Here is a 20,764-nt window from a genome sequence, read left to right as displayed (position 1 = left end):
TTAATAGGATACGCGTGGTGCGAGTAGTTCTGTTTACGATATGATATATTCGAACATTCAGTTGTATTCATAAAACTTTATATTGCAGCGTATATAATAGGCACTCATTGTAAAATATCAGTGTTTTTTGCTGCGATCGGCCTTGACAAAATGGACATCTACAATTCATGGGCCTTTGTTACTGAGGGCAGAGAACGTAAAAGCGAAAAGATACTATTTACGTCAGATGCATAAAACATTCTCGATACTCCATAAACGAACGGGGTCATGTGTTCTCGCTGTTCTGCAGATTAGCTGTGACAGCTTTAGGATTTGATATCTCCTGTAGGCATAACGTTAGACGTGTAGCTGGTGGTCCCGTGTCATTCACACTTCAGGCGTGGAGCACGAGAGACTGCTGATGGCTTATACGCTGTTAGATGTAACAGCTGAACACTGGGAACTGCTAAAGGTTTACATACTTACACGCGTTACAACTGAACACGGCAGCAGCTGAAAACTTACGTATGATTTTAGTTTTACGCCGCTTTTATCAATATTCCAGCAATATCAGCAATACCATACACGGGCTTCACACATCGTACCCATGTGGAGACTCTAGCACTATCTTCATGTGTAACAGTTGAACACGGAGAACAGCTGAACACAAGCACACTTTGTACCTATGTAGAGAATTGAACCTGGGTCTTCAGCGGACGCTTTAACCATTAGACTACCCCACCGCTGCGTTAAACACGAGGGATACTGATTATTTACTAATCTATACACGTAACAGTTGAAGGCAAAGGACAGCTGAATGTTTACAAATGTAAAAATGTAGCAGCTGATCACAAGGGACAGCTGAAGGTTGGTTGGCATATGAAAGTGCTGAAAGCACAGAAACCCATAATACAAGACGAAGGGCAGTGGTAGAATATAGACGTTCAAAGGTCGATTGTAGACCTGCATACTTCAACACAGCAGTGGTCGAATACTGTACCAGTCAGGTGATGATACTTACAGCTACCGAAGAAAAGCGGACAGCTCTGAATATCCAAAGGGAATGTCTTCAGGTCCATCACACAGCTTGCCCGGATCGTCAGCCTGTACAGAAACAATCAATCAGTCCTTTTCTGGTGGCACTTGCCACACCATACGTTATGTTTAACACTGTTATTCATACAGTTTGATTAGTAGAGTGTGAACATGAAAAATCTTTAACAGAGTGTTATTATGTTCTTTGCGTGGCATTTTGCAAGTTGGGATGTATTATTTTGTGTGAATGAGTGAGTTTAGTTTTACGCCGCACTCACCATTATTCCAGTTAGATGTAAATATAGTGGTTTGTAAATAATCGAGTCTGGACAAGACAATCCAGTGATCAGCAGTATGAGCATCGATCTGCGCAAATGGGAACCGATGACGCGTGTCAACCAAGTCAGCTCTTATAATACGCATAGTCGCCTTTTGTGGCAAGCATGGGACCCCGGACCTTCACGGGTCGTATAATCCTGCACAAACTATATGGATAACAACTTCTTTTATTCGTGAGAGCGACGTTTCGATACAGATTCTTTTACATGCTTGACATCAGTTGAAGAATCTGTACCGTAACGTCTCACTCAAGAAGCACGCGTTATCCAAAGTTTGTTCAATAGAGTGCTATCACTGTTGAGTGTTGCAAATCAACATCAATTTCATTGAAGGTTTCATGGTGTCAAGTTGGCAGTAGGTCGCAAGCACTAGACATTCGGTGGTCACTCTCTGTGACTTTCTGAGTGTGGGTCATACATGGGTTGCCACTGGGTTGATGGACCAAGAGTCGTGTTGCTAAAGACAGTATTGGTATAGGTGTTATAGTGCTTGGCGAATACATAGACTTGTAATATTATTACACCATCTCCACAGGACAGGGATATATTCCAGTCAGGGATATTCCCTGCCAGTGTAGTTTCACTACCACCACCTGAAGAATGTCTGCATGGAAGTCTCGAGCTCGGGTAAATCAAAATCTTGACCGTTTGACGTGAAAGACAGATGCTTCATGTATGTAGTTGTAGGGCGGATGGCGGTCCTTTCTAACCTTTACAATTTAAGTCAAGTATTTCTCAAGTCAGGCATACCAACATGCTTTGTGATATGTGGAATTTGGTGATTTGTACAACACATGTGACGTGACGTCCATATATACCACCAGTGCCAGATAGCATGTTAGTAACATTCAAAACTAGTGACAACTGAAAATTACATTAGGAAAGATGGAGACTTTTTTCTCCAGATCCCAAAGCAAAACGTGTCTGTTTTGTAAACTGATCCTCCTGTTTAGAATCCCATTCCCCATGCTATTAGGCTTCATACTAAACGGACTTGATGTTGCTTAATCTTTAGAAACACGCAAGAAGAATGTGTGCAATAATTCCAAGTCTCTCAAGTCCAACTAAACTAGTTCCTTCGTGAAGGACAGGTAATGGCACACCGCGAAGAATCATCGACGCCGTAACAGAAAGTGAGTGAGTGAGTGAGTGAGTGAGTGAGTGAGTGAGTGAGTGAGTGTTTAACCTCACATCGGCAATATCGGACCCATATCGTGAGGAGAACAAATTTGATAATTATAAAGATTAAGTATCTATTATTCACATGTCGCCAAAGGACAGTAAAACAGCTAGAATATCACAGTTCGAATTTAAAACTAGCATCTGAAGTTAAAACTAATAGCAGAATTTGGACAATATATAATATATAATAGGCTATAGATCACCAGCACCTGAAGGTAGATCACCATACTAGGAAGAACTTCAAGTTAGATATCGATCAGATAATTAATCAATAACATTGTCATAGTGTATAGATCTTTCGACTGTATATGTATTAAATCATCTGTCATATATTCCACCATTCCTCCTTCACTTGTTCTTAATTAACTATTTCTGTGTTGGTTAATGATCCTTGTTATTGATTGATTGATCTAACATAATTCATTCAGTTATTAATCCATTCATATATTGAATTCCCCATCATTGACAACCTTACAATTATCTCCATCCATCTGCTTTTATCCAGACTATTCATACTTCGTTTGTATTTCTAATATGGGATCCTATTTCGACAGGAATATTACAGTCGGGTTGGACACACTAGCGTACCAATTTTCAATATCTCATACATCGTCACTTCTTGTAAGTTTGGATTTGCTTGCTCTCTCGAACACCTAACTTCCAGAATTCATAAGAGAGTGACCGCTATGTTATCTTTAAGAAGAGAACCAAACCAAACAGTTCACCTGGACCCCGCTGTTGTAATTACCTCTGTGTCTAATTTTGTATTGACCTATTATCAGGATGTATACCAATATCCGAGGAATATAAATAAACAGGAAGAAAAGTACAAGTTTCGACAGAAACCATGACGAAGGCACAATGTGAACGACTGTGATCGACCTCCTAAGAAAATGGTTCTAATTCCTGTAAATGGGCTTGCCAGAAATAGGCAAGAATGTTAGAGCCTTAATTGCAATTGATTCTGTGGGATGTTTATAACCATTTACATCTTGTAAATTGTACATATAATCAATAATTAGACATTAAATGTTAGGAAGGTCGCAGCCAGACAGACGTATTCGATTTAAGACCAAGGCACAGAGGCGCGCCTAAAGTAGCACCTACTCGTTTCATAATCTAATATTTTGTTTCCTTGATTTATAGGGTCTCTTGGCAATAACTGGGTTTAGTTTGAGCCTGTATGGAGCATTATTCCAGGTATAGCAGCTAGGCGTCAGTTTGCATATATATATATGTGTGTGTGTGTGTGTGTGTGTGTGTGTGTGTGTGTGTGTGTGTGTGTGTGCGTGCGTGTGTGTGTGTGTAACGGGAAGGAGACGGAGGACTCTACTCGCACACAGAAGATGTATTGATAAACATAAACAAGAGGATTGGAAGAACCAGGATTCGAGCGGTTAACGACCATAATTTCTCACCAAAGGAACGAAACCTTGCAAAACACATTGCAATAATGTCGATTATTTCGATGACTGGGCCCACGCTGCCTCAAAATGAGTTTCACCTATCAAAATAATTAGTATTTCAATGACGCTAATTGGGTTATATTTATGTTGTTTCTTGTTGAAGGCTTAAAGTCTACTCATTTGTCATGACTAAACTTGAATAGAAGTAATACATCTTGTCATGAGCATATCAAGATCAAGATTTGTCATCATCCTTTGGAATTACCTTTGTGAGTAAAGGACGTTCCCATTAGGACTGATCCTGACAAACTTGTTGGGCGTCGTGATGGTGTGGAGGTAGGAGTTCTGGCCGTTGTAGAAGACGGTGTCAGGGTGCCAAATCCGTTCTAGGATGGTGATACCCAGAGGGAGGTGCTCCAGTGATATGTTCATGGACAAGCGTTTATCATACCAGGTTTGTCGGAAGTAGCAGTCCAGAGTGTAAACCTGAAACAGTTGGGGAGGTGATCTTAGTAGCAGCTTCACTAGAGAGACAGAGCATTTAGAACGGAAGCAATGCAACAGCTCATTTACGTTCACATGAACTAGTGACAACTGACTGACATGGTTTCTTTTGCAAACATATCCCGAGAAAGACTGGTACAGGTTTGAATTGACACATACAGAGTGAAGACAGCGTTCCCTTGATGAAACAGGCAGTAAATGTGTTGGGGGATTTGTTCTAGAATGGATGTTATTCATTTGGGTAGCTGACTCTGTATTTGGTGGGGTTTTGTAACAATGCCCCGGTAGACGGATGCGTGGATTACTGGGTGAATTGTTGAAATGTGCGTACAACTGTATGGGTAGTTGTAAGGGTGGTTGTGAAGGGTGTTGGGAAGGGTGTTAGATGATTGATTGATTTGGTGCTTGATGTCCGGAGGATAGTAGGCAGGTGGCTGGATAGGATGGCTCTGCGAAATGAAACGACGTGTGAACTATGACAGAAATTCTCTAACAATCACTCGCTCAGTGAACAGGACACTGAGAGCATATTCATCAGTGTGCGGAAAATGATATTATACACTTTTTGTTTGTTTGTTTTCTTTTTTCTTTTTTTCTTTTTTTTCTTTGTTCTTTTTCCTATTTGAATCAATACTATTGACCACCAACTTTTCGTTCAACCTGCTGGCGATTACGTGCCCGACTCTGAGAGTGTGGGTTCCATCTCAGCTCGACAAAAATGTAAAAAATCTGTAATTTTCCGAAAAAATGTAATCCCACACATACAATTGTGACCAGCTACAGTTTTTCTATGCCTAGATAAGAACACACCTTCTCTCGCCAGTTACATATTAGGTCACTGTCATCAATTCGACGACTATTTTGAATCAGAAACTATATGAGAAAATAGACCTAGTTCAGTTGTCGACAACTATATTGAATGGATAAGTAATATTTGTCGGGTTTTTTTATCAATTGAGGATGGCATCGTGAAGATCTGGGTTGGAATTTGTCTTTAGCAACTCATGTTTTCGTAAGAGGCGACTAACGGGATCGTGGGGTCAGACTCGCTGACTTGGTTGACTCATGTCATCGTACCCTAGTTGCGCAGATCGATGCTCATGATGATGATCATCGGACTATCTGGTCCACACTCAATTATTTACAGACCGCTGCCAGATAGCTGGAATATTGGTGAGTGCGGCGTACAACAAACCAGCAAAACACAACAAACGCTAGAGGATGGCCCAGACATAGCATAGGATGTATCACTCAACAGCACGGTAAGATGGGTAATTTATACTGAAATGACGGAATGCACTTTGTGTAAGCGATAGTTCACACGTGTCATCAGCCGTGCTTATAATGACTGTTTGTTGATAATACATTGCAGCATTCCCAAGAGCCCCGTTGATCCATTCGCTCATCACTCATAGTCGTCGGGTAAACCTCTTCTCTCTTACGTAGACTTTATTACTTCATTGCTTCGTATTGATGCATTCATGAGGAAACTCCCTTGGGTAGAAGACTGTAGATTTTTAAAGTGATGTAGCTTGTTTAGGCAGAATGCATGGGGGGAATGATTACCCTTCTAGCGTATGGTGAGTTTTGTTACACGAGTTACAGAGGCATCTGTTATATAATGTATCCGTACACAAGATTTGTCTAACTGCCCAAATGCGCTCATGGAACATCATAATAACAGCGCCCTTAGGACATGATCAATGTCATACACCGCTGCCCATACAACGCCACCATCAGTAAGTCATACGCCAGTCATACAACACTAACATCAGTAAGTCATATGCTGCCCGTGCAACACCAACATTAGTAAGTCTTACCCTGCCCATACAACACCAACATTAGGAAGTCATACGCCAGTCATAAAACACCAACAGTAAGTAGTAAGTCTTACCCTGCCCATGCAACACCAACATTAGTAAGTCATACGTCACCATACAACACCAACAGTAAGTAGTAAGTCTTACCCTGCCCATGCAACACCAACATAAGTAAGTCTTACCCTGCCCATACAACATCAATATTAGGAAGTCATACGTCACCATACAACACCAACAGTAAGTAGTAAGTCTTACCCTGCCCATACAACACCAACATTAGAAAGCCTTACCCTGCCCATACAACACCAACATTAGTAGAGGATTTGCCACGCATACGGTACCAGCAAGTAAGTCATAGACTGCCAATACACCATACACACTACGAACATGCATCGCCCATAGTAGGTACAAGGAACCTTTCAAAGTGTATAAAAGTGTGTTCTTTTTATCATAATCTGTCTGATCTTCAAGCAGAAAACACATAATCCTGTTTTGGCTTCCAATATTCACATATTAGGCATAGATTTTGTTTCGCTTTTCAAAAGAAAGTCTGTTGGCAATCGATGATAACATTCTTCTGGATATTCAAAATGGTAATCAGCTGCATGTGAAAGATTACTAAAGGCCCTAATTCTCTATTTCGGAAGATTTCAATCTCTTTTAAGTCTCCACGGTTTCAATGAAGTAACACATCGGAAGAGAATGTTAATCCTCCAACACAAATATATTTTACACAACTTTACAATCTTCCCAAATAAAAATATACAGAGTTATGTCGGATGATTTTCTATAAGCCCCCTTCTCTATCGATCTGAATCTAAATCGTGCCTGTTATCGGAAACATGACTATTTGAAAACGACAATGAAATTTAAGCAACAAATTTGTCCTAACGATTTCAAGAGATATTTTCACACTGGATTGTCATTGCCAACAAGGCATGAATCATCACACTTTAGAAATAATAATACCCTTGTAATAATCGTTCCGAATTTGAACAGGAAGAAAGAAAAGTTTTCGATTTCAATATTTCTTTGATATCAGCCATTTTCTTCGCCGTCCACATCGCATTAGCAGCAGATATGTGTCACCGTCACACTTGTCAGCTGCCTGGTGACAGAATAACAGGGAACAGCATCCCTCGTGATGCTCTGTCATTAGAGTATTGATCTCAGATAGGTTAAATCCAGTATCATTTACCATGTCTAATTCCGATATAGGCCCCATCGATCGTAGATTGATATAGATCATCACCGCTAACGGTTTCCCTGCAATAAAAGACAAAGCAGATTAGATCATATAACAAACAGATAAAGGCATTGTTAAGATGTTATTCTTGATATTTGCAACTAATTGGACAAAGTGGTTGCTAGAATCTCATAATCTTTCCCGCATCCTCCCAAAGGCGTCTTCCTTTGCAAAGACATGACCTCGAGGTCAGGCGAATTGTGTATTCTTACGCGTGTATGATCACGTGAGAAGATACTGTGACGAGATGGTCCTTCTGGATCAGTGTCAGTCCTACCTTGTGATAATTATCACGCCTTTGTGACTCTTGTGTATTTCCTCGTTAAGGTCAGAAATGTTTTTCATACTCTCACTTGACTATAAGGAAAACCTGCATGGATAACGTCTAGTGTGAACCTCCTCAAGGACAGCCATTCTTCTCAGAGTTTTACTACTCTCGCATAAACGTTGTTTGAGTTATTAATGTTTTTAAAATATTGAGGTAGACATATGAATGACACGTTCAAGCGAAGGTCATAACACGACACCAGACGCCCCAGTGGCCGAGATGATGTCACTGTGTCAACTCCAAAAGAAGATTACAACAGCTGGTCATCACACATCCTGAAGGTTATTACACCCCTATATGTAGCATCATCTAATCAAAGCGAATGAACAATACCCTTTGTCCATCTGGCTTAATGGCCCTCATCTAATAACACAACACCATTAGTTACAAAGGTATTAGTGTAGCCTAGTGGTTAAAGTGTTAGCTAGTCGATCCGAAGACCCGAGTTCCATTCAATACATGGACACAACGTGTGAAGCCCACATCTGAAGTGGCCCGCTATGCAGAATATTGCTAAAAAGCGGCGCAAAACTAAATTTGGTCACTCACCCATTAATTGTGTCACTATGATCATCGACCGTGTCAATTATCCGTCAATATATATATATATATTGTAGTGAATCATTTACTTCATAAGGGCGTTACCATATACGTCGCATACATTGCAATAAAGAAGTTGTACCCATTTCTGAAAGCCACTGAAAGAAGCACACTCCTCACTTATATCTATTCCTATCTTCACCAAAATACTAAGTTGTGAAAATGTAGTTGGGTGCATTGATACCCTCCCAATTTAACCCGCAGGCCTTCGGTGTATCACAGGTGTGTTACACATTGATATGCATTAGTGCTGACTTTAACACAAGTTTTAATAATAACACGTAACAATAGGACACAACCATATCGCGTGCATTTCAAAATCTGTATACATGTTTGATCTTAGTGCAACTGCGGGCATACATGTATTTTGCAAAACGTATTAATTATGTATCATATCAATTACTAACGTGAAACTAATTTATTATTGTATTCGTTAGGAATATCATTATAAGTCACAGTTGGTGATTCACACCATTAGATGTCGTCGGCGTCTAGCCGGAGTTATTTATAGCCGTGTCCCGTGATTGGCTATTGATTTAGGTCAGGGGTCATGTTATGTAAACAGAGAAGAGACCATGTTGACTCTTTGGCCTGGTCTAAATAGCTATACGACGAGTCATGTGACGTCTTCATGGTCAAACACTGCTCTTAGAACTGATGAGATTAGATGCTGGTCATCAAACGCTCCTTTCAAGGCTACAGTATAGCGGTCATTTACCATTTGATTGTCCTTGAAGGACACCCACTGGTAATGGTCAACACATAAAATGACGTCGAAACTGACCAATCGGCTGGATAAGACATAAAACGTGTTTTCTCGGAAATCCTATTTCCGGGTTTCTTTATTTGAGGGTAATCGGGTAATTCTTCTCTAGAATACTTGAATAAGGTTACTTTACATATTGAGATTGTCGATATACTAACTGATTTCCTTTCTATTCGCGTGTATATACATCTTTTAGGTCACCAAACTGATTATGTTTAAATCTCATTATGTATCAAATAGTCAAATTTCTACCCAAATACATTCTTAATCCTTGCTGCATTTCGCTAAATTACCATCTGTTCGGACAACTAGAAAACACGAAATACATTTTTTTTAAATTATTTATCATATTACAAAACCTGTTTATTTTATTCAACCTTTTTATGCGCATCCATTTTATTAAAAACTGACGTAGTCTAAATCTATTCTAAACCTGCATATATAATGCAGTTTTCCTATTATTTTTCAGACTTATTCCTACTTTATTATTAGCTCCATACCTTCTATAGTTAAATCATTCGTTCGTCAGTTTGTAAACTAAATAATGATACAAGGGGACTACAACTGGTGTCTCCCATCGTCATATTGACTAGTGCTAATGAAAGAAAGTAAGAATACTTATGAAAAATAACACGAAACCTGATTCATATATTTCTAACAAATATAATATATTATGTTTCGATCATTAAGAGGCCTGTGTAGATTAACTGTGAAAGTAAATGCATGTAAGTAAAATAGATTTGGACTAATTCAGTTTTTAGAAACGTTTAAACCATTCCTACATACACACTGCAATGAGACAGAGTCAATGCCGTTTAGCGGCGTGGGTCAAGTGCTTCCTATGCCTACATACGTCTATGAAATCTGTTGCCGCTCTGAAGGACGCCGTGATATAACTAATATTGATGTTATTCATGATGTTTCAGTAACTGCAATGGCTTTCGCTGTCTCCATCACTAAATTCATAATTGAGTTAAACGTTGATTAGTCGTGCATAATGACGTCTCCTGGACCAGACTAGAAAGCTGGAATACCGTCACAGATCCTGGCTTTATTTTCAATTTTCATTGCGATCATGTAGCAATTTCATCGAGCGAAGTACGACTACGGTTAGTGTTAGGAAATCTGTCAGACTGGAAACGAACCCAGATAGTTTCTCCAAAGCCATATTGATTCTATAGTATCCCAACTCAGTATCTTAAGGCAGTCAATGTGTCTGATTTTCCAGCGAATGAAGTCTGTGCTTTTAAGTGGATTCGCGGAACAAAAGTCTGTCGAGTCGAAATATTTTGAATACCGGGCAATAATATTTTCCTTTCAACCAGGGAAAACATTGGCTGCGGGATCGCCAGCAAGCAGGTTGGTTAATGGAAAAGCTTTTGGACAATACTGGGAAAGTTATTCCAGTGAACTGGCGATCTAAAATAGGTTTTTTCGGTATTTATCCTCTACGCTTCAAAGTTTTGTTCGATTCACGTTTTCAGAAAACAAGGTTGGGATCAATATCTTTGTAAAACTGAAAGTAAAACTTCAAAGTTTATGCATTATCTCTTTCACATTTGGATCACAAATCAAAACGGGCGTTTGGCCTTCTCTGGTCTGGTTAGGGACACTTCAGTTCACTGTGATAATAGTAATAAATGTTCTTCTACGAGTTCTGTTCTGTCGTAATGTATTATTCTATAAAGTGTTATCGATAATATTAATTGCGATATATTCTTACACTGTTCTGATTGATGTGGTTTCCAATTGCTTTTGTATGGATAAAGGCAGCCTCGGTAATGTGCCAATCGTGTTCTGTCAAGGAAAATTATTTCCTTGCTTAAATATTTGTCCTTTTATTGACATTAATTTAATTGCGACATACATGGCCTTGTCAACACATCTCCGCTTTTATCAATATTAACTGAGCAAAGACTTTTGAAAGTACATCACACTCCGGAATAAAGATTTTTAAGAGTCCAGCATACGTGGAGCGATAAAGATCCATGCAGCTAGTCGTAATCATAAACATTTGAATCTCCTGTTTTATTCATATTCGTTTATTTGTGAAAAACATTAACACATTCCAAACAATAAAGTAAAGTTTGGAATGAACATTTCAGAAGAAATTGGAACAAACCTTTAAAAATAATTACCAAACAAGTGCTCGTAAGAATATCGACGGCATTCGTGGAACGCGTTGCAAAATGTGCAAAACGACATCATTCGAGGTCAACCGAATGAGTTTGGTTTGTGTCTCTTTTCTACTACCAAAGCAACCAATGGTATAACGACATGCAGTTTCATGAGGAGCACTGGGTTTGAACGTCTCAACCACTGTCAGGTCAGACAGACCCTTCGTACGTATGTCTACATTGTGTGGGAAGATTCATCATGAAACAAACAGCATGACCAGTACACACGCACCACCGAATCCAGGCCTCAGCCGCTTGTCGTAACCCACAAGCATGTTCTCCAGCAGTTGGGACGCATTGTACATCTTGACTTCTGCCAGGGACATGGTCAAGGGCAAGGCACTGAAACAGACAGAATAACTATATAGCTACACGATACTCAAAGTTTAAGCATGATTGAGGGCAGGGTGGCTAGCCTGGGGTATTGACCTTCGCTTTACAGAATTTGCGACCATCAGCTGCTTTAGTTAGAATCCCATATCAACTCAAACTTAAGTTTGTCAGCACCTTATTCGTAATTGTTGGCTCCACCACAGGTAAAGGAAAAGACAAGAGAAGGGGTCCTTTCATATGCTGCTTAAGAGCCCCGTCAGTGACAGTATACACATTGATGCCTGATTTTTGCCTTACAAGCCCCTGTGGATTTCACATAATAAACATCGAGGACATGTTTCAACTTCGGGCTCTATTGAAGTTATCCAGCTAAATTAGTACGTTGCAAGCAGAGGTACACAACAATGTGTGAGGCACTGCAATTTGTTGTACAGATGTATGTCATCATAAAAGCATGAAAAATGTTGACTATCTCACGACACCCTCACCAGGCTACACGCATATACAGGCATACAGATGGCTTTACCTGAATTCAACACACATGCCACAACATTTTAGCTATTAATCCACAAATGTTTGCAATGACATGAACAAATTGCTGTACCCGAATTCAAAAAGCATACCGTAACATTTTAGGTATTAATCCACAAATGTGTTCAAAGTCATGAACAGATTGTTGTAACTGAATTCAAGAAACATGCCATAACATTTTAGCTATTAATCCACAAATGCGTTCAATGTCATGAACAGATTGTTGTAACCGAATTCAAGAAACATGCCATAACATTTTAGGTATTAATCCACAAATGTGTTCAAAGTCATGAACAGATTGTTGTAACTGAATTCAAGAAACATGCCATAACATTTTAGGTATTAATCCACAAATGTGTTCAAAGTCATGAACAGATTGTTGTAACTGAATTCAAGAAACATGCCATAACATTTTAGCTATTAATCCACAAATGCGTTCAATGTCATGAACAGATTGTTGTAACCGAATTCAAGAAACACGCCACAGCATTTTAGCTATTAATCCACAAATGTGTTCAATGTCGTGAACTCAATGCTGTAACTAAAAATCAGAGGGAAACATCAAACATTGACTGATGGACTGATTAATACATCAGTCTCGTGAATACACACATAACGTGGCTAATACATGCGTCCAATTTTTCATGACATAATACAAATATCCTTCAGTAATGCCTAGGTATTTTTATATCAAGAATATTTCATTCTGCGTCTAGACATGGTATTCATTCAAGACGCTGGTGAATAACCCGACGCACCGATAATGGTAATCGCATGCTAAGAAAGGTGCCTCGACCCATGTCCGACATAGCCATGTAGGTCCTGATTGTATCAGCTCTGTATGACGAATGTATTGGACTAAGACAGACTTTATAGTCGTAGGGGGAAATCATCCAATTAAATTTGGAATCGATACATCATCTATTGTACCCGATGACATCGATACGAAACAGAACTGTCTCTAGAAAAAGCTCTAAGCAAGCAAGCCCATATATAAGCACGTTAGAGAATAATGAAATGTTTGATGGTTTGGAGTACAAACGTAAGGTAATCAAATATTTGACTTAATTCTCCCACAAGCGCTACTTACAGTTCGGCAAATGATAAGGAGTTCTTTCAATGCTCTTATTATTTGGGTAGTAATGCTGTCATAAAGCTTAAAAGGAACCCAGTATTTGCCTTGAAGACCAAAGTGCTTGAAAGCATACATTGGCTTTTTCCTTAAACATGCGTTATTTGAATAATATTGGTAATCACTTTACACACGTGTCATGCATTGATTCCTTCACCCCACGTAATACTTGGGGGTAATCTTATAAACTTGCCTTATTTTCCTTTATTGGATTTGTTTGTGAAGATGAGTCGTGAAAAGATTCGCCACGACTTGAGGTTGTAGGGCTATCAATCACGAAGTCCTTCCTTTGATTCATAGTCAAAGACACTTGTAACGGGCGCTCAAGGCCAGCACTTTGTGCCACCTATCTGTCACTAATAGTCTCAGATAAATACCTTTAGTTCTGTCGTGGCGTTTTGTGTACAAGTTAAATGATGGTGTAAGGTATTGGGGTTGCAATCAAGTTCAAAGCCGATGGGTTTCTTTGATTTCCTCTCCCCATCTTGTTCCGACTGATTTTAAAGACGAAATCAGAAAATTTGCTAGCAAAGGGTAAATTAAAGAAATGTAACAAACTCTCATAAAGAACCTTGAAGATTCTTCACAAAGCAACTGTATTGTTTAAGTAGGACGTATTTATTTATTTATTAGTTTCACCAAAGAATTTCCAACATGGACCGGGATTGTTTATCACCAAGCACCCAACACTCATCAAAGCGGGTGTGTCGATATCAAGTATACATTTTTTATTAATGTAAGTTCAAAACGTCAGCTACAAAGAACAAGTAAGAGAATTAAATCACTATCATATGTTATGTAATGATCAAAGGGATCGGACATTAATGGTGTTTTCAGTCATAATCATCGTGACATTTTGAATGATTAAGTGTTTCCAATAATACTCCGAGTGCTATTGATCAAGCAGTGATGGTTTCTAATAATGGTTTTATAATCAGGTTTTTGCATAAACTGTGAGACCATAGGCGCCGAAGGATACAAAGCCATATTAAACTCTCCTAACACACCAATTCAGATTACCTATAAAGCATAGCAGTACGAAGACTGTGAAATCACCTTTATTTAATAACAGGTGTATAAAGCACTTAGAGTACACAAAACCTACGTTTTAAGCTTGAAATTAAGGACAGATTCTCTACGCTTTCAAGAAACTCACCAATTAATCAACTCAAGTTTTCCATCGATTTTTACAAATAACCATACTAGGAAAATAACGTCTCTTTCGTGTTACGACGCAATGTAGAGAACTTCTAAAACAGTTGTAGCTTCAAATTCTGATATTGATTTGCAATGCCTCCACGCCGGATCAATCATTCAGTTCAGTTTTGATTTGATTTATAAATTTTGCAAAAAATATAAAAATAATAATGGATTTGTAATATATGTCCCGAAGAGGACCAATGGGTCTATTAAAAGATTAAAATGGTTTTAAACGTTTTCTGGTAGAACGGCAGGTGGCTCAGATAATTGCACTTATGTACAGACACAAAGACATGAGATTTTTGGAGGGGCTTGAGACTGTGATTCTGATTACTTTAGGTAGCAATCTCCAACGCTTGGCTCTACAGAAACAGAGGGCACGGTCAGAGAGTCATTTTGGTGATTTTAGTTGAGTTGGTAGGAAGATAAAGGACTTCGATGAGGATTATAAAGAGATAAAGGTCACCAAGATAAGAGGACACGTTTTCCTTCCAAGAGGCAGTCATGGGTGAAGATGAGAAAATGGTGGAAGTTAATAGAGAGCCAGCCTTATGTCTGAAGAGCTGACGTGATTATACAGACACGCGTAAGATACATCTGGCAACTACATTTTGAATTCTCTGACGGTTTTGAATGGATTTGGTTGTTTTGCCTGTACAAGATTGTTGCAGAAGTCAGTTCAAAGGCGAGAAGACTGTGCATTAACATTTTTTCTGGTTTGTATGTCAAGAAGGTGACGAACGTTGTTGCTCTTATAGTATGTGATATATGTATCCATGGATGTAGTTGAGTCCAAAACGAGGCCCAAATTCTGGCCACACTCGGAGGTCATCATTTTAGTATCACCGATATGCAGTGATGTAGACTGGTTCTGAATCTGTTTCAGTGGGCACTTGAAGCCAGTGAGCAGGGACGTAGGTTTATCATCATTTAACGTAAGGTAGTTTCCGTTCATCGACAGTCTGATTTCATGAATGCATATTCGAGTTTCTAGATACTGATAGATGAAAGCGATGTAAAGTTGACTGTGTTTACTGATAAGGTGCCCGACTGGGAGTATGTGAATTGTGAATAGAAAAGAGCCTCGCGGGACACCATATAAAATGAATATACAACACACATCTTCTCAGGTTATTTGCAACCACAGAGGAAAGATGTTATCCACTGGAGAGCAGCTCTATATTAACCATGATTTCATTGTAGATTCTATACAGGACTGTTATTAGATATCTTGCAGGTATAGAGTTATGATACTCACAGTCAAAATAGGCAAACATCCTTATTACAAACTTGAGGGAAAACATCATTCCTTGATCCCATGGTCATCTATTACTAAATGCGTTGGGCACAGATACAGTTACGTATCTCTCCGTGGAATGGTTCAAATATGAAAGCAAATGTTTTCTGAAGGTTACTGGAAAATAATGTGTGAAACCTAAACCGTCAACGTACACTTTGGGAACTACTTCCAGTAATAAGACTAGCAAAACCGAATCCTATTTACCAACAGGAAGTCGTTCAGTCTGTTATATTTTGAAAAAGATGCCCTCACCTAGTCAGCCATTGCCTCTCATCAAAACATGCGACAAACACATAACACGTGTATATCATTGGCGACATTTTCTCCCATCTCAAAGACCCCAAGACACGCGCATTTTGACGAGTTGATCTTGGCATCTTGTCGTTGTAGCTCTCTCATGGCTCTAACCCATCATGTAGACCTCGAGAAGTAAGAAGATCACTGAACAATTGCACACAACTGTCTTGTTACAACTGTTTCTGCAGTCCTTCACAACAATAGCTCAGGACGTAATTAGCCATGGAAATTCAGACGCATTTTCAGATAGCGTCCAATGATGTTAACCTGTCCGTGAAATTGGCTATGGGCTTTACAGTGCAATGAAAATTCATTACAATAATTTCTTCTTTGCTACTTTTAATTGTGAGTTATTCACAGGCGTAACCGAAATTATGCGTACTGTAGTTTAACGCAATGACAGCTCTACATTTGTTTGAAAAACGATACATTGTGGGATTGTATGAGAGATAGATGTACTTGGTTTTATCTGTAATGAAAACGTATCGGAGTACAAGCTCTCACAAGTACAAGTACAAGCTCTCTTTATTACCACAGACTATATCTGTTTAAAGGGCTTTGTTCTAAACCACATGGGCCCACGGAGTATTATCAAATCTACCAAGAGACTTTTACTTATTGTCAGTCATTGATACGTTGCACCACCTATCTACTAAAGTCAGTATACACGATAGACAGATACTTGACCCTAACGAGCAGGAGGCACTTTACATCAGACGACACAAGTGGCGTAGCTGTTTTTGTTTTCTGGCGGAAAAGGGAATTAAGTATATTTGATATCAGAAAAATCACTAATCACTTGGAAGAAACGTGCTGAACAGCGTGGGCAGTCCCTGCCTGCACAACACACCACTTGTCAAATTGATAAATGGAAGTAACTGAAAACATTTCTCTGGTGCGTTTTTCTTTAGCTTTATATCTCTGTGTCACAGCCAAATAAAATATGCCAGGTTTAATATTCCAAATAAGCAGTTTGTACTGGTGCAGAATTACTTTTCTCCGTTATTGTCATGTAAAACAGGATGACAAGTGGTCAAATCGTCAAAAGCACTGCCATTCATAACACCTAGTACCTAGAGTTTCGTACCTAGGGCGTTTCAGAATTTTATAATCCCGATTCGCTGTAATTCGTTCAAATTTAGACAGTCTCGTTGCAGATACTTGGTCTAACCGATGTGGAGGACCATATGAGTCGTGGATCCCTTTCAACATTCCCAGCATTTCAAGCACAAGCTCAAACTCCCATGTTTATGACTGTCATAGTGCTGCCATTGCCATGGGACCTGTGGACAGGATACTTTGGACGCCACTGGATCGGTGGCTCAACAAACCAGTCAAGAATACACAACAGTATCACTTTAATTCCGGTGTTTCCTAGATAGAAATACCATCGCCATATCCGCCGCTACACACAGTAATTGATGATCGTATTACAATTCAGTGTTGGTGAATGGAATAGGAATGATGGTCAGTTCATACCAAGAAATTTGATGTGAAAACAAGTGGAAGAATACTCAAACATGAACGCTTTTCAGGTCTGTTTAGAGTTCCTGCGCAGGAACAGTCGAAATCAAAATGGAATGGACAAGGTTCTGGGCCTACACGAATGAATCACTTTAAAGTGATTACATTAGGGTCTGTGAAGTGAAACGCTGCAACGTCACAATAATCAGTATTTGTCTTTGTTTGAAACACCAATTGTTTGTGAAACAATGCAATGATCCAGTGATCATATCGTGTGTTTATGAAACAATGTAACACAACAATAGTCGAATACCAGATGTTCGTGAAGCACTGTACAAGTGCATTCATGACACCTGTTGTTCTCTAAATACTAAATGCACATTGAAAAGTACATATACATAACCAGGGATTCACAGGTTCCATATAGAAGAAATAACGGTCGAAAGTTGCTGACCATTCTTTCTGGACATATCAATTACACTGTTGACAGCAGCCAGGATATACACGGTTGCTAGAGAGAGACGACAGTTGTGTGACAGCAATATGCTTGACGGTGTCTTCAGTTCGTTCCTGAAAAGGTCTTCGACAACTGTCACCTTTTATCGTCTATATCAGAATACATGTGGACAATAACACCTACTGTATTGTCTTTAAGCAAAACAATCAATTAAGTGTCGTGCTTCGGACAATGAAACACAATGTTAAACAAACAGATAACGATGCAATTAATAAGGCCGAGGGGAAGAAATGGGGTGTTAATTCAAATCACGGGCACACTGAGCTGTTGAGGGGCAGGGGAGACGGTAAGTCAGTGGTGCAATAATTGTGTTTGGGATGTTAAATGTCCCGGAGTATTTTTCTCCGTCGGTATTGAAGAGAGTTTGTCTCTTTGCAGCAGGAACATTTGCCTGATTTGTGGCGAGAGTGCGTCTGCGTTTCGCCAGAACACACATTAAAGTTTACCAGAGATTGTACAATATATGCCCAACGGTCGGTTCCTGTCGAGAAATCGTGCGATTCTTGTTGGTAAGGCTAAAGGTACACTGTGCAGTTACCCTTGACTTTTCTCGCCTGCCCTTCAGCGATCGACCCTATTGTCTGTGTTGTCAATGGTTCGTGTGTTGGCCTTTTCGTTGCTTCTCTTACAGGCCGAGACTTTACTTTGAAGAAACATCTAGGTGAACCACTTTGGCGTCCTCGGGAATAGACAATAAACCACACCAAAGACAGTGTAGCGCCAAAACCTTTACTCTTTGTGTTTCAACTGGCTATGCAGCATATAAAGTGGCCACATGGTTGACGTATTTGTTCCCAATATGTGCTGAAAGCCAACTGTTGGGACGAGTAGTTGGGAGCAGGCGTCAAACATGTAACAGAAGCTATTTCTAAGTATCAGTTCAACAATGCTCAGTTTATTGTTTCAAAGTTGTTTGCCATATCTGGCCCAAACTGGAAATGTGAAATATTTTTGCACTGATGACATCACAACGAGCAAAGTCACCATGCTCAAAGCTCGAAATCCAGGGTTCGTCCCGTTCCTTAGACTCATACTGAGCATCAATAGTTTGTAAACATTATTTCAAGAGTACAATAGCAGATGGCTGAATCATCGGTGCAGTCACTGTTAGTGGGATGTTTGAGACTTGACGCAACTTCAGGATGAAGCAAATGGTAGCACTAACGTACACTAGGTCGTGGTCAGGAAAGAGTCAGACACAGATAATCACCACCTGGATTGTATTACAAGTATCTGAGTTCATCACGTAAGGTAATATCTGTACTTATACAGGATGAAACATGCTCCAGTCACAAACAAAACATTCTGGTGGTAATCAAGGGAGTATGATGCAGTCACTCTGTAAATAAGCAAACACCCCAATCAATCTTGTATATTCCAAAATATATCTATAGGTGGGACTCCCAGCTATATATTCATGACAATTCCCGGACACTGTTGACATGACTGTAGCGTAGATGTAACGGCTTTTTCATGCATTCCCAGCCGTCAAATTAAAGAGCCATGTCCATGATTTCTGGGAAATTAGTACCTGAGACATCCATGTATCAAATAAAGTGGTCTGGGAGTGAAGAGGTTTATTCCATAGTCACACGGTATTCAGCGACGTTGCATTGAAGACGGTGTATTCGCTAATGACCTGTCATACAGGTGTCTGGCATGAGCATATAAGGATGTTGTCAAATGATCCACATTTCACTTTGTACACGAGTGTCCCTTCTACTTTTAAACACTATGGCTTGAGGGTTTGAATCAAGGTTTGTGAAATTCTGCGCATCCTCATCTATTATACCTGTGTAACATGAAAGGGGGAGGTACAAGAATAAGACATGCAACAACCGCACTGCAGAGTCTGGATAGCGGATTTCAGATCTAGGTAAGCGGAACGTCAGATAAATCGATGATCTGTTATGGTTCAATGACAATCAAACAGTCAATCCCCTGTCACTGATATACCAACTGGAATAGAGGAGACTAATGGCACTGCTTTATGTGTTCCATGTTTAAATCATCAGATTCAGGGTGACAAGACTTTGTAACAAAAGGGGTGACTTCATCTTTCCAGACGTTAACTTTTCTATCACGACTAGCGAATTTCCCAACACTTCAGCCTTTAATGTTTCACAACTTGTGAGGTACAGTCAAGCATGTTCTTTTACAAGACAGTCATGTGATGTCTGTCAGAAGTTATTCGAGACCTTTGCAAATGTTTCAAGATTTGCTCATATGTTTTGCCTTAGCGTTCCTTCTGGGATATTTCAAGTGAACAAATGAGCACACTTGTTTAGAACGGGTGCCACTGATGAGGCAGAATGCACTCACCTTATCATGGACACCTTGTTTCATCGCTATTTGACAATGCCTCATAGCCTGATAGAGTGGGTTGGAGCTAAACAACAGCAAACATAGAAGGACTTGGAAAAGCGTTCAGTCGTTACTGATTAGGAAAGAGTAGGGTTCTTTCTTTTGTTGCCCCTGCCAAGAACCTTTCCAAAGTCAATGACGCTAAGTTCAGACCTTTCCCTGACTGTTGGGTTCTTGTTCTGTTGGGCATGGAACCATACAACAACACATGTTTTAAAATTCGGTTCAAAGACGCTTACCAAGAG

General features: G+C 39.5%; 1 protein-coding gene across 1 annotated transcript in view; it reads right to left on the bottom strand.

Annotated features, from left to right (window-relative positions):
• Positions 1-20,764, bottom strand: part of LOC137272101 (gamma-aminobutyric acid receptor subunit alpha-6-like) — a 112,864-nt gene that overhangs the window by 21,448 nt on the left and 70,652 nt on the right. Inside the window, exons 2-5 of the mRNA XM_067804462.1 lie at positions 11,614-11,723; positions 7,463-7,530; positions 4,206-4,426; positions 1,001-1,083 (exon numbers count right to left, since the gene is read on the bottom strand). Of these exons, the coding sequence (XP_067660563.1) occupies positions 1,001-1,083; positions 4,206-4,426; positions 7,463-7,530; positions 11,614-11,723 (482 nt within the window). The remainder of the gene's footprint in view (positions 1-1,000; positions 1,084-4,205; positions 4,427-7,462; positions 7,531-11,613; positions 11,724-20,764) is intronic.

Source organism: Haliotis asinina, chromosome 2 (genome assembly GCF_037392515.1).
Source record: "Haliotis asinina isolate JCU_RB_2024 chromosome 2, JCU_Hal_asi_v2, whole genome shotgun sequence".
Classification (NCBI taxonomy): Eukaryota; Metazoa; Mollusca; class Gastropoda; order Lepetellida; family Haliotidae; genus Haliotis; species Haliotis asinina.
The sequence above is the reverse complement of the archived record's forward strand: the minus strand, read 5'-3'. Positions and strand labels throughout refer to the sequence as shown.